Source organism: Microcaecilia unicolor, chromosome 2 (assembly GCF_901765095.1).
Source record: "Microcaecilia unicolor chromosome 2, aMicUni1.1, whole genome shotgun sequence".
NCBI classification, from domain to species: Eukaryota; Metazoa; Chordata; class Amphibia; order Gymnophiona; family Siphonopidae; genus Microcaecilia; species Microcaecilia unicolor.
The window spans coordinates 272,665,701-272,681,646 of NC_044032.1; the positions used below are offsets into that span (position 1 = coordinate 272,665,701).

The following is a 15,946-nucleotide window of genomic DNA, read 5'->3' on the forward strand; positions in this document are numbered from 1 at the left end:
AGTGCTGGGAAGGACTGTATATGCTCAGACTTTACATTATTTCTAACTTCTGGGAGAGCTGTTTCATTCTGGTGCTGTTGGATTATATATTGTGTGGCTAATTCAATTCTGCTTGCAGATGGAGAAATACATTTTTTTTTTTTTAGTGTTTTTGACCGTGAATCAAATGCCTTGTATATACAGTTTGAGTTACTTTCTGTTTCTTATTGTTTTACATTCTTTTACAATAGACTGTTGACACCCTTTTAGATTGCAGTTACCACAATCTAAAGAGAAGCTTTTTGAATGAGGACGACGAACTGGTTCTAAAACTTCTATTTAGATTCAGTGATGTCAGCGCAATAATCAAGAGAAAAACAAAAGATTCAAAAATTAAAATTTGCAGCTGCATAGATCAGTTTTCTACACAAGGCATGTGATTCACATTCAACTACATGATAAAAAATGCCTCTATTTTATATTACCAGTCACCTTTAAGTAGTTTGTCTCTCAGTTACATTGGAGTTTATCTGACTGAGTGGTAAAAGATTAATTCTTCTTTTAAAGTATATAGCAAAACGCACCCTTCCTTGTCACTTGCAGCAGATGAATCCGCAACGGAGGAGGTCGCTGCCATGGCACCTGCACCACCGCCCACAGTGCCTGGCGCCCCCCCCCCCCCGACTCCCCTACCAGCGGAGAAGAAGCTTTGCCCAAAACCGCTACCGGAGCCAGCTCCGCGACCGATCGCAAAATGTCGCGAGAATCGCCAGGCTCTGGGCAGGAAAGCACACTCTCAGGGGGGCCACCACTCCGTCAAGTCCCGCAAAATCAGCGCACCCCGTGCTGCAAAGGCCCGCTGCCGAACGCCATTTCCCGCATCGGGAACAGGGTTTTACCGCCTCCACTGCCATCGCCCGTCCCCGAACAAGAACCCAGCAGGACTTACCCCGGACCGGAAAAGCGCGGGCCGAAGAAAAAAAACATCTCCGACTCCACTTCGAGGCAGGCTCAGACAAGCAGGCAACAGAAAACAGGACTCGGACAGCAGTGACACAAACCTGCTCTCAGCAAAAACACACTTCCCTGTGTTTCTCTGTTTGTCTTTTAAATAAATTCTATGGTTCTCTTTTTTTTTTTTTTTTAGTGAGGAGGCAGAAACAAACAGGGAAGGAAAGGAACAGCAAAGGCCTGTTCAGAGGGAATTTGAGGTGCAGCAGGGACCCAGCAACTGCGTATGCTGCCAAAGGGGACACCACCAGTCCACCACCCCCAGCTCAAATTGGCCACCGGCCCAGGCGCACACACAGAGGCCTTGGGCCCAGGAGCTGGAGAAAAAGCCATCCACCACCTGCTGAGATAGAGACATACTAACTGAGGAAGGAGCTGGCCGTCTGGCATCACTGCCTTTAGTTTGTTTATCTCTATCGCCACCTGCTGGTAGGCGGACTTAACCCACTAGTTCCTGGATTAATCTGCTGCGTTAAAGGAAAGAAAATTATCAGGTAAGACATACTTTTAACATCTCTTTGGACTTTGAGATGAAATATAATGGTAATATCACCTGGCAAATTCTAAATAAGGGTAATAATGATTCAGGCTGGTGTTACTTTGTGATTTACATTCTTACCTTGTTCAGGTTTCATTTCTTAAATAAATGGCAGACTTTATTTTATTTTTACAGTAGCAGTTCTTTTATTTTTGGTATTCTCAATTAGGAAAATGTATTCTGTAGTGAATTACTCTATATAATATAAACTTAATAAAAAAAAAAAAACTTGCCTGTTACTGCTTTGGTGAAATTCAACCAGTTCTCCAGACTCAGAAGGCTGCAGTTGCAATTCCATGGATTTCCATCGAGGGTTAAGTTTTCCACATGTAGATCCTTTGCTATTGTCAACTGGGATATTCTGTTATTGCCAAGGTCCAGGTTAATTAGATAGTTCAGGCCTCGAAAAGCATTTGTTTCAATTATATTAATGGAGTTGTTCCTGAGATTTAGAATTTTAAGTTTTGTCAATTGAGAAAAACTGTCCTCTGGTAGCTTGGTAAATTTGTTATCACTGAGATACAGTTCCGTTAGGTTGACATACTTTTGGAGGATTTTATTATCTGTAGCATTGAAGCTTATGTTGTTATTATTGAGGTATAGTATACTAACATTTTGAGGTAAATTATCAGGAATAGAAGAAAGGCCCATCCAAGTTTCCTTACAAACCACCTGTTAATGAAGCAAGAGACTACAATTAGGATATCAAATTTCAAATTTATCTGCAGTAGACAGCTTTATGATTCTGAGATTAGGGTGGGGACAAAACGTAGTCACTATTTTCTCATACGTGTAATACCACAAATCACCATATAGGCAGCAATGCAAATTTCATGCAGCAAAGTGGGTGCCACCAAAAAGGCAGGTTGGTTCGTTTTCTGTTTTCTTTGCTTATTTTGTTGATGATACCTAGTTTTTTAGAAAGGTGTATTAGCACCAATACCATAATTTCTGTTAGTGCCATGTGTATCAAAAAATACTCCAGCCAGTATTCAGTGCTGTTTAACCTGCCAGGAGTGGCTCCTGGACGGTTATATGCACTTAACCAGCTCTCTGTGAATATTCAGCGGGAGATGGCTGGTTTTCTCCCACTGAATATTCACAGTCGGCACACAGCGGCTATTTCGCATGACATAGCCAGCTGTTTAGCAGCCAAATCAGGCTGCCTAAATAACCAGGCCTATCTTTGGTCTCTATAAACTTAATTGGCCAGCGCTCAATATTGACTTGGCCGCTTAAGTTTAAACTGGCCAAAAAAACGCTGGATATTCAATGCTGGCCACTGGAAACGGCCCGGCATTGAATATCTGGGCTCAGTGCCAACCGGGAGACTTAGCTGGCCTGTCTCCTGCAGTTTAAATATCGGGCCTACAGAGTTGGGTTTCTATGAGTAACTCTCCATTCAGTTGAGCTCAATTTGATCAAAGCCCAAAAGCTCAAGACATGCCTAGATGCTCTTTCCTGTTCCCTGTCTTACATCTCTTGCTCTTCTATCCATTTCTCTCTCTCCCATTTTAACCCTTAGCTCACATGTTTTCTCTTTATTCACTTCTCTACATCACCTGTAAACTTTCCATGCTTCCTGTTTTCTTACTCCAACTCTCTCTTGCTCTTTTCCAGCCATGCCCTTTCTTTCTGTTTCTCTTGTTCTGTTGAGTGCAGGACTGTTTCAGCCTGAGTGAGTTCAATAGGAAGGGCCTCTCTGAACTACTGAGGCTTCTACCTCACTTCAGAATGAAGGAGTTGTGAAGGAACATAAAGAACAATAAGGGTCAATAGATAGCTGGGTAAGCCTTCCTGTGTGGCTTTGTGACCAGGATCTTAAAATTAATTCTAAATTCAGTGGGGGCCAACTGAACAAGAGAGGAGTTGTGTGGTCTTATCTGCTTGCATGACAGTTGTATTCTGCAAGGTTTGAAGTTTCTTCAGGCTACTAAAAGGTATGCCAGCATATACAATATTACAATAGTCTAGCTGTGAAAATAAGAATGCACAAAAAAGAGAGTGCAAAGTAGCAAGGTCAAGGCAAGAAAGTGTAGATCATAGCTTGTACAAAATAAAGAACGCAGATCTGACAATGGACGTTATCTGTTGAGTAAAAAGAAAGTTACCATCAGTGATGATTCCTAAGTATTTATAGGATTCCACAAGCTGAACCGGCGAACCTAGTATTGTAGGGGATAAAGATAGATAACAGGATTTCTCTGACGATAAGCAGGCCATATTCTCACATGTGGGTAACGTCATCTATTTCACCCGATGTGGAGCTTATATAGTTTTAAAAAAAATCCTTTTTAAAATCATGCACAGAGTTCCTGTTGCGCATGCACGAGTGCCTTCTCGCCCAGCATGAGAGCACGGACCCATCAGTCTCTTCTCATCCTAGTGAAGAGAGAACGCGATTGTCCTTTGCTCCTCATAGAGTCTAGTGTGTGAGCACTGTTTTTTCATTTTTGTGCCTTCCCTTCGGGGTCTTTTGCTCTGATTTTTGTTTTGTTTTTGTTGGTAAATTATCCTCTGCCTTCCCTTGTAGTTTTAGTTTTTCCCCATTTTAAGTTTTCTTTGTTTTTACCGCTCTCGGTAGGCCACTTAGGCCTGAGCTTCAGTCAGGCTCTGTTTTTTTTCAGTGCTTGCCCCATTTTTCAGTAACCATCGAACTATTTGATTTTGCCACAGCTGTTTTCCCTTGCGTGTCATCAAAGCTTCCCAGTGGCTTTAAGTGCTGTAAGCAGTGCAATAGGACCATCAATGTCAACGACACTCATTCTTGGTGTCTTCAGTGTTTGGGACCTGAACATACCTGTGTTTCTTGCCTTCGTATGAAGAAAATAACCTAGTTGGCCAGAGAGGCTCAAAGAGAGAAAATATTTGGAGCTAGGTCTGAATCCTCGGCTTAGGTATCGGCATTGATATAGGCATCAACATCGGGGGTTGAAATTTGTTCAGAAAAAATATTCAGCTTTTCAGTTACCCATCCGTCCATCACCTTAATGAACAAAGGGATGGATGCCACTGGTCTATAATTTGTCACCTTTAATACACTGCCTTTAGAATTCTTGAATATTTAGCCAGTTAGTAAGAAAACATATAAAATTAGGGCTAGGAGACCTCATAAGCTAAGAAAGACAAATGTCTGAAGAACAGTCAGATGACATTTTAATAACCTAGTGGCATTCGTAGCTGTTATTGGTTCGAAAATTCTCCATAACTGATCAGATGGTATACCTGTATCTGTAATATTCAAGAAGGGTTCAATGACTTGTGTATCAGGTAAACTATTCCAAATAGAACATACCTTTTCCTTAAAATAAACAGCCAAATCAGAGGCAGACGGAAGACCTGTTACAACACTATTAGTACAGTCAGTAACCTAGAAAAGTGAATGAACTAAACGATTTAGGTATGTCCAGTCTATCTGGCTCCACTAGTTTAGAAAAATACTCCTTTTTTTGTTTTAACCAAGAGTTGTTTATAAGAATTAATTTTCAGCCTTCAATTTTGCCTATCTACTATAATAAAACGCACCCTCAACGTTCTGAGGACACTGATGTCACTGCAGGCACTCACACACCGGTTCATAACTTCATGGTGGTGAAGCCACAACACTCACCGTGTCTGCATGCCCCACCCTCGCGTCACACGTTATGACGCCGAGGACGAGGCAAAACAATGCATGGGGAGCAGTATTCCCTACTCCTCCCCTTCCAAAAAATACCTGCAGCCGACGACGTGCCCATCAACCCGCCCCCTTTCGCCCCATCGCACCGCCCCTTTCAACGTACCGCCCCACACCTGGTAGCAAACTCTTCCCCTCATCACCTTCCCTCCCCTTACGCCACTATCCCTGGTGGTCTAGCGGTACCTGTTTGCACGGCCAGGAACGAAGGAACCCCTGGTTTCCTGGCCCGCAGCGCTGCTGCTAGCTGCCCGGCAACATCGTATAGGAGTCTGGCTCTCGGCGATTCAAAATGGCCGCCGAGAGTTCAAGCTGCCTCGCGAGACTTCAACTCTCGCCGGCCATTTTGAAACGCCGAGAGCCAGAGACCCACATGATGCTGCAAGGCACCTACCAGCACCGCTATGGGCAGGAAAGAGGGGGTCTTTCTTTCCTGCCCCGACTGAACAGGTACCTCTAGACCACCAGGGACACAACCATAAGGGGAGGGGAAGGGAGTCCGGAGCCGGCTAGGGCCCGTTTCATCAAAGGCAGAAACGGGCCTTTTTTACTAGTTGTATATAATAGGATTTTTCTTCCATAACCGCTCTAACTTCCTACACAAAGATTTTCAACAATAGGGTGGTTTTATATATGCTTCATAAGTTCTTACCTAAGGTAATGTCAGATTTTCAGTGTAACAAATCAGTCATCTTTCCAACAGTTTTCACTAGGTGTCTAACCAGCTTTTGTTTCTTTTGACCACAGGATTGCTGTAGCCAAGCACCTGCACTCTAATTTGACAGCAGATTACATCTCATTTACATATGTTTAGGATGCCTTGACCCTGGAAGGGGCATGTCAAGGTTTACAATGTCAAAGCCATGGTAGCATCAGTGGTCCACCTGGAGCCGGCATTTCAGGAGTAGATTTGCAAATCTATGTCATGAACTTCTGTCTAAGCATTAACATCACATTTTTGTTTGGAAAGAGATTCCCAACACAACAGTAGATTTGTCCAATCTGTCCTGAGGAATTTCTTTGAGGTTCATAATCGAATTCCATCCCTCTAGGACCATCTTTTATTACATTTAAGGTTACTTTAATTAAAGAAGAAAAAAGGGCAGGAGGCCTGTTTTCAACAACAAAAAAATGTTGCTGTTGTTCTTTGGCACTGTTTATTTTTTTCATTTTCCTCCTTTTTTTTTCCTAACTTCAACCTATAGATAAGGATTCTTATATATCAGGACTGTATAACCTGCTTGTCCTTGTAGAAAGCAAAATTTCTCCAAGGACAGTAGGTTACATAGTACTCATAAAACCTACTCACCTCATGTAGGAGTTGACTTCAACTAATCATAAGCTTCAAAAAGAACTGAAGTGTGGGAAGTAACACACATGGTACAGTTCACCATTCTGGAAAACTCTAATCTTTGTGTGTGCTAGGTACCTTGAGTTTTTCCATCCTGTGCTGTTTGGGTGGCATCACCCATACATCAGGACTTGTAGCCTTCTGTCTATGGAGGATCCTTTAATCAGTAAGCACAGGAGAATATCAGTCCTAACACAACTTTCCCACCTCCCCAAGAAGTTGGCTTATTCAAAATTATATCTGTAACAAAACCAAGCAGGGCTCCATATTACCACCATGACATGGGAACGTCTTCATACACAGTAAATGATACTTAGTCACTTCTCTCGCCTAGGCTTTTTCATGTCAACACCCTGAGTAAAATAGCTTGCTGTCCTAGGAGAGCATTTGGTGCAGGTAAGCAGTTTAGCATGTTTTGGAAGTATACACTTATTTCCAGCTATCACATTACTGAAGGTAATGTAAATTATTGATTGGAGAAGGACCCCTTAAAAATCAAAAATAAAAGTATGATTTTGATGGAGACAAACTGTACAAGATTAATTTAAAATGTAAAAGTATCTATAGTCAATAATGAAAGCTTTAACTATAAACTTACAGATTGAGGTGTGATATTGCATTCTGATGAACTATATGGAACAGTTGTAACAATTATCACCAACCAAATGATCTTCATGTTCTTGACCTGACAAGGAAAAAAATGTAGTTAATTATACTAAAATAAAAACTAATATTCTAATACTACTTTTTCTAGTTATCATTTGTATAGTGCTGCTAGATGTACACAGTGCTGTACAGAAACACATAAACAGTTCCTGTTCTTTGGAATTACAGTCTAATCAAAACATATAGATAAGACAATCTGATAATCAGGATTTAGGTGAGGTATAAATTTTTAAAATAAATAAAATGTGACATTCTAGGCAGCATCAATTCTATATGTCTGCAGTATTACCAATAGATGTAAAAAGCTATGGTTTTGGGAGGGATACCAGTGCCGGAGAAGGTATTTGAAGCGGACGAGTCAGAAAGACTAAATGATTTCTCTATAAACTTGGAGGATGTAATGGGGCAGTTCTGCAAACTAAAAAGTAGTAAATCATCGGGACTGGATGGTATTCATCCCAGAGTATTAATAGAGCTGAAAAATGAACTTGTGGAGCTACTGTTAGTAATATGCAATTTATCTGTAAAATCAGGTGTGGTACCGGAAGATTGGAGGGTGGCCAATGTAACGCCGATTTTTAAAAAGGGTTCCAGAGGAGATCCGGGAAATTATAGACCGGTGAGTCTGACGTCGGTGCCGGGAAACATGGTGGAGGCTATTATTAAGAATAAAATTACGGAGCACATACAAAAGCATGGGCTACTGAGACAAAGTCAGCACGGATTTAGTGAAGGGAAGTCTTGCCTCACAAATCTACTGCATTTTTTCGAGGTGGTGAACAAACATGTGGACAAAGGGAAGCCGGTGGATATTGTATATCTAGATTTTCAGAAGGAGTTTGACAAAGTGCCTCATGAAAGACTCCAAAGGAAACTGGAGAGTCATGGGATCGGAGGCAGTGTATTATTATGGATTAAGAGCTGGTTAAAAGATAGGAAGCAGAGAGTAGGGTTGAATGGTCAGTATTCTCGATGGAGAAGGGTAGTTAGTGGGGTCCCTCAGGGGTCTGTGCAGGGACCGCTGCTTTTTAACATATTTATAAATGACCTTGAGATGGGAGTAACTAGTGAGGTAATTAAATTCGCAGATGACACAAAGTTATCCAGGGTCGTCTCGTCGCGGGAGGAGTGTGAAGGATTACAAGAGGACCACATGAGACTGAGGGATTGGGCGTCCAAATGGCAGATGAAGTTCAACGTTGACAAGTGCAAAGTGATGCATGTGGGAAGGAGGAACTCGAATTACGGCTATGTCATGCAAGGTTCCGCTTTAGGAGTTACAGACCAAGAAAGGGATCTGGGAGTCATCGTGGATATGACGTTGAAATCGTCCGCTCAATGTGCTGCGGCGGCCAAGAAAGCGAACAGAATGTTGAGTATTATTAGAAAAGGGATGGAAAACAAGCATGAGGATGTTATAATGCCGTTATATCGCTCGATGGTGCGACCGCACCTGGAGTATTGTGTTCAGTTCTGGTCGCCTCATCTAAAAAAAGATATAAAGGAATTGGAGAAGGTGCAGAGAAGGGCGACGAAAATGATAAAAGGGATGGGACGACTACCTTATAAGGAGAGGTTAAGAAGGCTAGGACTCTTTAGCCTGGAGAAAAGGCGGCTGAGGGGTGATATGATAGAGGTCTACAAAATTTTGAGTGGGGTAGAGAGGACAGATGTGAAGCGTTTGTTTACGTTTTCTAACAATAATAGAACTAGGGGACACAAGATGAAATTAAAATGTGGTAGGTTTAAAACAAATTGGAGAAAGTTTTTCTTTACTCAGCGTGTGGTTAGACTCTGGAACTCATTGCCGGAGAGGGTAGTGACGGCAGCTGGCGTTGCTGAGTTTAAAGGGGGTCTGGACAGATTCCTGAAGGAAAAGTCCATTGATCGTTATTAAATTTGGGGATTTTTCCAGGTTCTTGGGGCCTGGATTGGCCGCTGTCGGAGACGGAGTGCTGGGCTTAATGGACCTTTGGTCTTTTCCCAGCGTGGCAGTGCTTATGTACTTATGTTGTCGCATTTTAGACTTTAGCCCCCAAATTCTATATAGGGCGATTAGAGTTGTGCCTTCAAATCTGGATGTGTTCTGATTTGCGCATGCTACTCAATTGGTTAAGAAGTCAATCAGCGCTGATAATTGGATGTTAACAAGCAAGGGGAAGAAGGGCTGGGATTGTATTCCAGGTACTTCCTTGTGCAAAAGAAAATAGGGGGGATGCGTCCCATCCTAGACCTAATGGCCCTGAACAAATTTCTAGTCCGAGAAAAGTTCAGGATGGTTTCTCTGGGCACTCTTCTTCCCATTATTCAAGAGAACGATTGGCTATGCTCTCTGGACTTAAAGGATGCTTACAAACACATCTCGATACTTCCAGCTCACAGGAGTTATCTTTGATTTCGGCTGGGAACACAGCATTTTCAGTACTGTCAATTGCCCTTTGGTCTGGGGTCTGCACCCAGGATGTTCACAAAGTGCCTAGCTGTAGTGACAGTGTCGCTATGCAGACTGGGAGTGCATGTGTTTCCTTATCTCGCCAATTGGCTGATGAAAAGCACCTCGGAGGCTGGCGCTCTAAATTTCATGCGAATGACTATTCAGGTGCTAGAACTACTGGGGTTCATGATCAGTTATTCCAAGTCCCATCTCACCCCAGTTCAAAAATTGGAATTCATTGGAGCACTGTTGATCACAAAGACAGCTTGTGTTTATCTCCCTGAGGCGAGGGCAGACAACCTCCTGTCTCTAGTGTCCTTGGTTCAAGTGTCTCAACAGATCACGGCTCGGCAGATGTTGATACTTCTGGGGCACATGGCCTCCACAGTTCACTTGACTCCCATGGCACGCCTACACATGAGTTCAGCTCAATGGACCCTAGATTCCCAGTGGTATTAAGCTGCGGGGAGTTTACAGGATGTGATCCAACTGTCCACCGACTTTCGAAATTCCTTGCAGTGGTGGACGATTCGATCCAATTTGATTTTGGGACGTCCATTCGAAATTCCTCAGCCACGAAAAGTGCTGATGATGGATGCATACCTCCTGGGGTGGGGAGCTTGTTCATTTCAGGAAAAAGTCGTCAGATCAATCTCCTGGAATTGCGAGCGATCTGGAACGCTCTAAAGGCTTTCAGAAACCAGCTGTCCAACCAAGTCATATTGATTCAGACAGACAATCAGGTTGCCATGTATTATACCAACAAGCAGGGGGGCACCGGATCTCGCCCTCTGTGTCAGGAAGCCGTCCAGATGTGGCTTTGTGCACGCCGTTTTGGTATGTTTCTCCAAGCCACTTATCTAGCAGGCTTAAACAACAGTCTGGCCGACAGGCTGAGCAAGGTAATGCAACCTCATGAGTGGTCGCTGAACATGGACGTGGTCTGCAAGATCTTCCGAACGTGGGGCACCCCCTCGGTGGATCTTTTTGCCACTCAGATCAATCACAAGGTTCCTCAGTTCTGTTCCAGGCTTCAGGCCCACAACTTACTAGCGTTAGATGCCTTTCTCCTGCATTGGGGAACAGGCCTTCTGTATGCGTATCCTCCCATACCTCTAATAGGGAAGACTTTGCTGAAACTCAAACAAGACTGCGGAACCATAATTCTGATAGCTCCCTTCTGGCCACGTCAGATTTGGTTCCCTCTTCTTCTGGAGTTGTCCTCCAAGGAACCGTGGAGATTGGAATCTTTTCCAACCCCCATCACTCAGAACGAGGGGTTGCTTCTACAACCTGTTAATTCAGATCTAAGAAATAAACAAACCTAACCTCCAGTCTCTAGCTCTCACGGCCTGGATGTTGAGAGCATAGAATTCGCCTCCTTGGGTCTTTCAGAGGGGATCTTCCGAGTCTTGCTTGCTTCCAGGAAAGATTCCACAAAGAGGTGTTACTCTTTCAAATGGAGGAGGTTTGTAGTCTGGTGTGACACCAAGGCCCTAGATCCTCTTTCTTGTCCTACACAGACCTTCTTGAATACCTTTTACACTTATCAGAGTCTGGTCTCAAGACCAACCCCGTAAGAGTTCACCTTAGTGCGATTAGTGCTTATCATCGCCGTGTAGAGGGTAAGCCTATATCTGGACAGCCTTTAGTTGTTCGCTTCATGAGAGGTTTGCTTTTGTCAAAGCCCCCTGTCAAACCTCCACCAGTGTCATGGGATCTCAACGTTGTACTCACCCAGCTGATGAGAGCTCCTTTTGAGCCACTGAATTCCTGGCATCTGAAGTACTTGACCTGGAAGGTCATTTTCTTGGTGGCTGTTACTTCAGACTCGTAGGGTCAGTGAGCTTCAGGCCTTGGTGGTGCATGCACCGTATATCAAATTCCATCATAATAGAGTAGTCCTCCGCACGCACCCTAAGTTCCTGCCTAAGGTGGTGTCGGAGTTCCATTTGAACCAGTCAATTGTCTTGCCAACATTCTTTCCCCGTCCTCATACCTGCCCTGGCGAAAGCAGTTTACATACCTTGGACTGCAAGAGAGCATTGGCCCTTTACATGGAGCGGACACAGCCATTCAGACAGTCCGCCCAGTTGTTTGTTTCTTTCGATCCCAACAGGAGGGGAGTTGCCATCGGAAAATGCACAGCCTCCAATTGGCTAGCAGATTGCATTTCCTTCACTTATGCCCATGGTGGGCTGACTCTAGAGGGCCATGTCACAGCTCATAATGTTAGAGCCATGGCTGCGTCAGTGGCCCACTTAAAGTCGGCCTCCATTGAAGAGATTTGCAGTCCACACATTCACATCTCACTACTGCCTTCAGCAGGATACCCGACGCGACAGTCGGTTTGGGCAGGCAGGCTGCAGAATCTGTTTGGGGTTTAGAATCCAACTCCCCCCCTAGACCCATTTTTGTTCTGTCCCAGTCTGCACTCTCAGCTAGTTGATTTTGGTTTCAGGGCAATCTTTGTTCTGTCCTCGCCGTTGCGAGGCCCAGTTGACCAATGTTCAACTGGTTGCTAGGGATACCCCACATGTGAGAACAAGCAACCTGCTTGTCCTTCAGAGAAAGCGAAGATACTTACCTGTAGCAGGTATTCTCCGAGAACAGCAGGCTGATTGTTCTCACAAACTCGCCCTCCTCCCCTTTGGAGTTGTTGTTATTGTTGTTTCTTGTTTGTATGCTTTTTGATTAAACTAAAGAGGCACGCTTGCGCTGCGGGCAGGAAGTCGTTCGCGCATGTGCGGTTCGGGCTGCCCGCGTGACGGAACTTTCCCGAAAGACTTAGATTTTTATTTTACTTGCAAAATTTGTTTGCCGATTCCTGGGCCACCGCGGACGATGTCTCACATGTGAGAACAATCAGCCTGCTGTCCTCAGAGAATACCTGCTATAGGTAAGTATCTTCGCTTTATATAATCTAAATGAACTATGGATTATTTTTAAATATCTTTTTGGGGGTAAATAAGAGTTCTCTTATTTGGACAAGTAGGGTTTTTTTCTGATCTATGATACCTGATGGCGTTGTGAAATATTTCATTGAGGTCTTTTTTTCTCCACTTGCAAATTTTTCTGATTTGCCATTGGGTGTTTTTGAATGGTAGATATTGTAAAAGTGTGGAGCGCATTGGGTAGTTTAGTTTTGATTTTCTGCTAATTGCAGTCACCCGTTTATCATACTGTTGCCAAATTTATTAGCTGCTCGTAATTATGCTAATGTTTCATTATCTATATGTTCATTCTGAACCATGTGCTCCTGAGGGACTATCGGCTTTCCCCCTGGTTATACTTTAAAAGCTGCTCTATTTCCTTTTTAAACGTTAGTTCCAGTAGCTTGGTTCCACCCTGGTTAAAGTGGAGCCCTGAAGGACCCCTCCTCTTCAGCATCAAGAGCCTAATGGCCCTATACCTTATGGGGCCAGAGCAATCCATAAGGACTACCGCTAGGGGTGCCATTTTGGAGATGGCGCCAATAGTGCAGGAATGACTCGGGATCGCTCCTGCCCTAGGACCACTGGACCATCAGGTACAGGAATGGAAGATGCAGAAGCAGACACGGTTAGAGATGAATGACAACCTTTATTGTAAAATGTGGGTAAAATGGTGCCCGATATAGCTCTGTTTTGCCCTGCTGGGCTGCTTCAGGGGCGATAGTATACCTCAAGGAGTAATCCTGTCACTTTCCTCAAGGTGGAAAACCTTGGGTAGAATACAGCCAACACCCAGGAAAACAGAACACTTAGGCTGTATCCTGTTCTGAAATACATGTGAGATGGACATCCATTTGTGATGTTATTGACTTGAACATTCATATTCTGAGTTGAATGTCCTAACTAAAATGCCACTCCGCATCAATTGTCTAATAAATATTAACAAAAAAAGAATCGAACATGATGAGCCCAGAAAAAAAGGAAAATCCTAATTATAGACTCACTTGGAGGCATTAGTTTGAAAGAAAAAAAAAAGCCTCAGAACAGTCCCCTTTGTTTGTGGAAACCTGAGTAACAAGGCAAGGCTCCATCCTCAGTTACATTGGAGGTTTATTGCACCATATTGGGGCGTTTCTTCTTAACTTTCTCTCTCTAGTAACTGCTAACTGAATTCTCAAATTCTGCTGAAGAACACATTGAGTGACGTGCAAAGACAGAATTAACAATTTAAACAACACCATTTTGTGAACAGGGAACAAATGACACAGGACCTTGGAGAGAAGGATTGAAGAGGGGACATGACCTAGGGCCTAGTTTGACTTCCCCTCCTGGGTACCTGATCAGTCTCCAAAATCATTCTTCTTTTTCTTTCTCATGGACTTGGGCCTGCCTGTTACAGATCGACACCACGCATCTCATCTTCCCCTCTGGTGTCCTGGAAGTGGAAAGGCCAGAGCTAGGCTTGAATTTTCCTATGGCAGCCCTGGTTACCTGTGTACCTTTTCTTCTCAGTGATGCCCACACTACCATACTTGTCCTCCCCATGTGGTATGTATGTATCGCTCAGGGACTGGTGTAGAGGCCACATATAGTACCATGCTACTATCTCACAAAGAGCAGCACTGTGGAGAGTTGCAGCTGGCTTACCACTGCCATCATACAGCCAGAGAGGTCTTGGGGGGGGGGGGGGGGGTTACGGAATGTGGTAGAGGGATAGAACCAGAGAGTAAGTGCTGTGAGGATGTTATGGAGGGGTGGAAGAACAAAGGAGATACATTCCCAGTGGGGTTGATTATGACATTGCCTAACTCCAATGAGGCTCAATTTATTATTTCTACAGAGGAAAGGAAGAAGAAAATGAGAACAGGAGGTGGGAATAAATTAAGAGCAGCGATTTCTGTGGAGTCTTGGAGATGGCAAAATGAGATTAAGCAATGGACTGGATGTATTTCATGGGCCAAAGGTTTCCCACTCTTTGACTAAACAAATGTGTATGTCTATAGAGAAAACGAAGTTGGGTTTTCTCTGTAGACAGCAGTTCACCAGTCACACAATCCCTTCTACATGTCCTTGGTGTTGATCTGTCATCTCTGTTTCTAAACTTGAAGTGAGCTGTTCGGCCACAGAAGCATAGAAACAATAAAAGCTTTTCCAGAAAGCTTTGGAAGGATTGATTGATTAATTGCCAGCAAAGTCACATGGCTCATCAGGTTTCAAGTTCAAATGTATTATTAGCTTGATATACCTGTCATCAGTGGTGCTGTTTAAGTGGTTAACAATAATGTAACATAACATAATAGAGGCAGTGGAAAAAGTATAGTTAAGCAGGAAAAAGAAATGTCATAAATTCAAAAGAACAGATAAAGCAGGGAAGTTGTGAAATCAAAGAGTAATCTGCTGTATATCCCGGTTTCAGGCTCCACTCCCATGTGTGTGACTGGTGAATCGCGGTCTTCAGAGAATGCGTATTAAAGACAAACATTTCTTCTTTTTTCTCTAAACTATGAAATACCCAGATCTTTTTTAAAGTGAACATTTGTCAGCATGAGAACATCTAGAACTGTATGAAACATTGTCTCGATAAAATAACCATAGTTTTTCATTTTGTTATTCTGTAATCATGATAGCAGTATTTCCTTTCAAGTTCTTGGTTCTAGTATTCAAATGAAAAATATTCAACAAATCAAGGAAATTATTTTTGCGGTGCATACCTTAAAACCCCTCTCAAATAAATACATTTAGGATTATACAGTAACATAAAAGCTTCCTCTGCTTTCTGAAAATATTTCTTTTACAAGGCTCAAATAATTCAGGAACTAAGTATACTGTAATAGGTTACATATTTCAGTTGCTGCTATCTGATGAGACACATTTCCTTCAAAACAGAATATACTGTACTTTATTAAAAATACTTTTTTCTGGAGATAGGATATCCTACCTTTCTGGAGGTTATCGTTCTCTGGAAACTTGCTTTTCTGTTTTAACAGTTATGTCCAGTACGTTCAAAACTACTGAAGTAACACAGCCTTAGTTACACTGTGTTTCAACCTTTGTACTCTGAGAATGAGTGGTAATAAAAAAAAAAAAAAAGTCCATAACTTCTCTTGCAAAAGATTGACTAGTTCTTCAGTTTCTTATGTTCGTCTTTGGTTAATTCCAGTGTTCTGCTAGAAAGAAACTGGTAGTCTAACCACCTCCTTCTCATTCCCTTGTCATGCAGACTAAATCAAATTAAACTGTAGTAGTTGAAAGCGCAGTTACAGTTAATTAGTTCTGCCTACTTGTATATGTAAAACATGAAAATGTAGAATTAAACAGCAGTGTTTCCTTTCTCATTTTCTAATTGTCTGTCTAGTTG

At 42.9% G+C, this 15,946-nt stretch overlaps 2 protein-coding genes across 2 annotated transcripts in view; one reads left to right on the forward strand and one right to left on the reverse strand.

Moving 5' to 3' along the window:
* Window positions 1-15,605, reverse strand: part of LRRC19 (leucine rich repeat containing 19) — a 41,624-nt gene extending 26,019 nt beyond the window's left edge. Inside the window, exons 1-3 of the mRNA XM_030194173.1 lie at window positions 15,527-15,605; window positions 7,154-7,240; window positions 1,762-2,200 (exon numbers count right to left, since the gene is read on the reverse strand). Coding sequence (XP_030050033.1) covers window positions 1,762-2,200; window positions 7,154-7,231 — 517 coding nt within the window. The 5' untranslated portion in view covers window positions 7,232-7,240; window positions 15,527-15,605. The remainder of the gene's footprint in view (window positions 1-1,761; window positions 2,201-7,153; window positions 7,241-15,526) is intronic.
* Window positions 1-15,946, forward strand: part of IFT74 (intraflagellar transport 74) — a 291,121-nt gene that overhangs the window by 115,290 nt on the left and 159,885 nt on the right. The gene's annotated exons all lie outside the window — the stretch shown is intronic.